The following is a 4,104-nucleotide window of genomic DNA, read 5'->3' as shown; positions in this document are numbered from 1 at the left end:
TTTTTTTGTTTCAAAACCTATATCCATTTGTCTGCGCACTTTTTTTTGTTTCAAAAACCTATATCCATTTATCTGCGCACTTTTTTTGTTTCAAAAACCTATATCCATTTGTCTGCGCACTTTTTTTTGTTTCAAAACCTATATCCATTTATCTGCGCACTTTTTTTTTTTCCTTTTTGTGTCCATCTGTTGTTCTTTCTGTATTATTATTTCCCACGTGTCCTTATTCCTTGGGTCGCGGGTTCGAATCCCCGTCCCACCAAACATGCTCCCTCTTTCAGCCGTGTGTGTCGGGCGTTATAATGTGACGGTCAATCTCACTATCCGTTGGTAACAGATTAGCCCAAGAGTTGGTGGTGGGTGGTGATGACTAGCTGCCTTCCCTCTAGTCTTTCACTGCTAAATTAGAGACGGCTAACGCAAAAAGCCCTCGTGTAACTTTGGGCGAAATTCATAACAAACCAAACCTTTATTCTTTATATATATATTTTTTATCTGGACCTCTATTTACCTATCTAGATCTATTCATCTGTCTATTGTTTCTACGTATCTATATATTACCTATTTGTGTATCTTGCTTTCTGTTTGCCCCCTCTCTCCGGTGGCTAAGCGTTATTTCTGAAGACTTATACCGCTAAAAAAACCGGGTTTCTATATCCCTTGTGAGCACAGCACATATAACCCATTGTGTTTAAACAAACAAGGAAAACAACCTTCCGATTATTTATTTGTCTGTCTATCTTTTAATACATAACCAATAAGAGCGTTTTAAAACTAAATGAAAGAACAGGTTATTGTGTTACGTTAGAATTTCGCTTCAAACTGACTTTGATACTAATACAATTATTTTTAGGGAAAAAATAAACATCTTACGTTTTTACAGTTATGTCAAACTTATTGAAATCAACCCCTCCTATCTCGAACCGTCATTCCTATCAAGGGATGCCTCCCCAGCGATAAGTCTGAAGACTTGTAACGCTAAAAATCGAGTTTCGATACCTGTGTTGGGCACAGCATAGATAGCCCAGTGTGTCGCTTTGGGCTGAACAATAAAGAAAGCCTATTAATTAAGGGAGGCAGTAAGAACTGGTGATAACAGAAAACGTCTGTTAAACACACTAGGGAGGCAGTAAGAACTGATGATGATAGAAAACGTCCGTTAAACACACTAGGGAAACAGTAAGAACTGATGATAATAGAAAACGCCCGTTAAACACACTAGGGAGGCAGTAAGAACTGATGATAATAGAAAACGCCCGTTAAACACACTAGGGAGGCAGTAAGAACTGATGATAATAGAAAACGTCCGTTAAACACTAGGGAAGGCAGTAATAACTGATGATAACAGAAAACGTTTGTTAAACACACTAGGGAGGCAGTAAGAACTGATGATAACAGAAAACGTTTGTTAAACACACTAGGGGCAGTAATAACTGATGATAACAGAAAACGTCCGTTAAACACACTAGGGAGGTAGTAAGAACTGATGATGATAGAAAACGTTTGTTAAACACACTAGGAAGGCAGTAATAACTGATGATGATAGAAAACGTCCGTTAAACACACTAAATAGAAGTTTTTCTCTCGGCTTCAGCTCATCATGGAAGGAATAACTGGAAACATTCGGCTCAACGAAAGTGGAGTCCGGACAAACTTCACATTGGATCTGATTGAACTCAAACGTGAGGGCTTGAAAAAGGTAAGATTAATTAATTTATTTCTGCTATTTCATTATTAAAGATGTATTCAACTGAACGCAATGTTTTCATCAAATTAACTATCGCCTTGAATCGTTTTTCACTACAACTGAAATCGTCGTACGCCTAGAGCGCCATCTAGTAAGTATCTCTGGCCCAACTGAAACCGTCGTGCGCCTAGAGCGCCATCTAGTGTATATTAAAAAATCAACTCTTTCCGAAAGTTGTAGATGTTTAGAGCCGCAAGCTTTGAGATACTCCTGCCATTCTTGTTTAGTGCAACTCTATTGATACTGTATTAGCGCTTAGAATCTACGATTTCGCGTGTTTGGTTTGACAGAAACGTCGAAATGTTAATGTCCACTCCTGATGAGATCCTATCTTCGAGATGTCGGGAGGACCGTCCATCTCTGTACTTAGCTCGATCTGACCAAGAGTTATTGATGAATTCCAGGTTTTTATTTTATTATTCCCTAAGATTATGTTGTAAACATAATGTCGTAGTGCATAGCAGCTGAAGACTTGAGGTCTAATACCTTCCATTTAAAGGTATAGAAGAATTTTTTTCGAACCTCTGGCATTTAACCATAAGAAACGGTAACTTGAAACCATAAATTCAAGAAGAAGAAAAAAAAAACAACAACGCTGAAATAAAATTCTCTTTCTCCGTGGATATACCAATAAAAAAATAAGTGACGTTCAATGACAATCAAGATCATTAGGGGGAAGAGTTCAGCTGATAATAACAGACGTTTTTCGATACGTTTTTGAAATACAATTGTCCTGTTTGTGCCCCCCCCCCCTAGTGGCACATTGGAATGTCTGCGGACTTGTACCGCTAGGAACAGGGTTTCGATACCCGTAATGGGCAGAGCACTGATAGCCCATTGCGTAGCTTTGCGCTTAACTACAAGCAAACAAATAAACAAGTCCTGTTTGTTTAAATCGGTCTTTCCACAAAGTTGATGTGACGTTTTTAACGTGACAGTGCGCAGACTCTGCACTACCATATTTAAAGTAGGCTTAGGATGAATTATATAGAAGCATATTGTTCCCATACTACATTTCCAGCAGATATAATCTTAACTGTAAAAATTGTCACATTTTAAATGTGTTATTGGTTTTGTCTTTGAAGTATTTTTATGACCTTAACTTACTATAACTGTTGATATATAGTTTTCTCTAACGAGCTAACAATCTCATTCTTGAGCAGCGAACTAAATCTTAGTAAACATCCATAGTTCTAAGATAAAAACAGAAATGCTCGCCATATTACCTTTTTCGTTAAAAGTTAATAGCTGAGGGTGGCCCGGCATGGCCAAGTGGATAAGGCGCTCGACTCGCAATCTAAGGGTCGCGGGTTCGAATCCCCTTCCCACGAAACATGCTCGCTCTTTCAGCCGTGGGGGCGTTATAATGTGACGGTCAATCCCACTATTCGTTGGTAAAAGAGTAGCCCAAGAGTTGGCGGTGGGTGGTGATAACTAGCTGCCTTCCCTCTAGTCTTACATTGCTAAATTAGGGACGGCTAGCGCAGATAGCCCTCGTGTAGCTTTGCGCGAAATTCAAAAACAAACAAGCTGAGGGTGTTAATTATTCAATATTTTCCGGACAGCGCAGATAACCCTCGTGTAACATTTATTGGCGGTGGGTGCTGTTGACTGGCTTCTTTCTCTCTAGTTCTATCGATTCAAAATTAGAGATAGCATAAAGAGCGCGTCTGTAGCTTCGCGCGAAATTCTTAAACAAACAAACTTTGTCTAAAGTATTTGGTCGCTTGAAAAGATCAAACGTACATTTTTTTTATTTCGCATTTACTCCAAAAATCAGTTAAAGTTCCTCTTTAAATTTCACATCCATATTAGGTTAGTTGTCAATTTAATATCGAGTCGGCATCTTTAAGTTTTATGATTATTAACTTTTACGTTGGTCTTCAAAACCGACTTCCCTACTCGGGTGGAAACCTGCGTACACATCGTACTGTGCCATAATTTCAAACTGATAATGAAACAGAATTTTCGCATGTACTTAGTTTATTGTAAAGATTTTTTGACGTTCCAGTAATGCGTTTATTGATTTTCTTTCATTATGACAAATACTTCGTAAGTACCGAAGAAAATACGTTAACAGCTGTTTAAATATTTAATTAAAACGGTGTAAAGAAGGCATTCAGTTACTACATATTTAAACCTACGTTACAATTTCAAAATATGTAAAGTTAATCGTACTATTTGGTCGATGAACGCTAACAAAGCATTATTTTAATCTCTATAAGTTTGAAACATTCTTGTTTTTGTATCTTGTGTTTATGGACAAGTTATCAAGACTATTTGTTGCTGTACCTAATTTTGGATGAAAGGAAATGTGTCTAGTTAGCAGCACCCCCCCTCCCCCCACACACACACAC

The 4,104-nt window shown here is 38.0% G+C and overlaps 1 protein-coding gene across 1 annotated transcript in view; it reads left to right on the top strand.

Annotated features, from left to right (window-relative positions):
* The window catches only part of LOC106469047 (glutamate receptor ionotropic, kainate 2-like), a gene marked incomplete at its 5' end in the record, with an annotated part of 64,754 nt that overhangs the window by 38,978 nt on the left and 21,672 nt on the right, over positions 1-4,104 (top strand). The window contains one exon of the mRNA XM_022397440.1: positions 1,595-1,699. Within this exon, the coding sequence (XP_022253148.1) occupies positions 1,595-1,699 (105 nt within the window). The remainder of the gene's footprint in view (positions 1-1,594; positions 1,700-4,104) is intronic.

Source organism: Limulus polyphemus, unplaced genomic scaffold, assembly GCF_000517525.1.
Source record: "Limulus polyphemus unplaced genomic scaffold, Limulus_polyphemus-2.1.2 Scaffold3274, whole genome shotgun sequence".
Taxonomy (NCBI): domain Eukaryota; kingdom Metazoa; phylum Arthropoda; class Merostomata; order Xiphosura; family Limulidae; genus Limulus; species Limulus polyphemus.
This window is presented reverse-complemented; position numbering and strand designations above follow the sequence as displayed.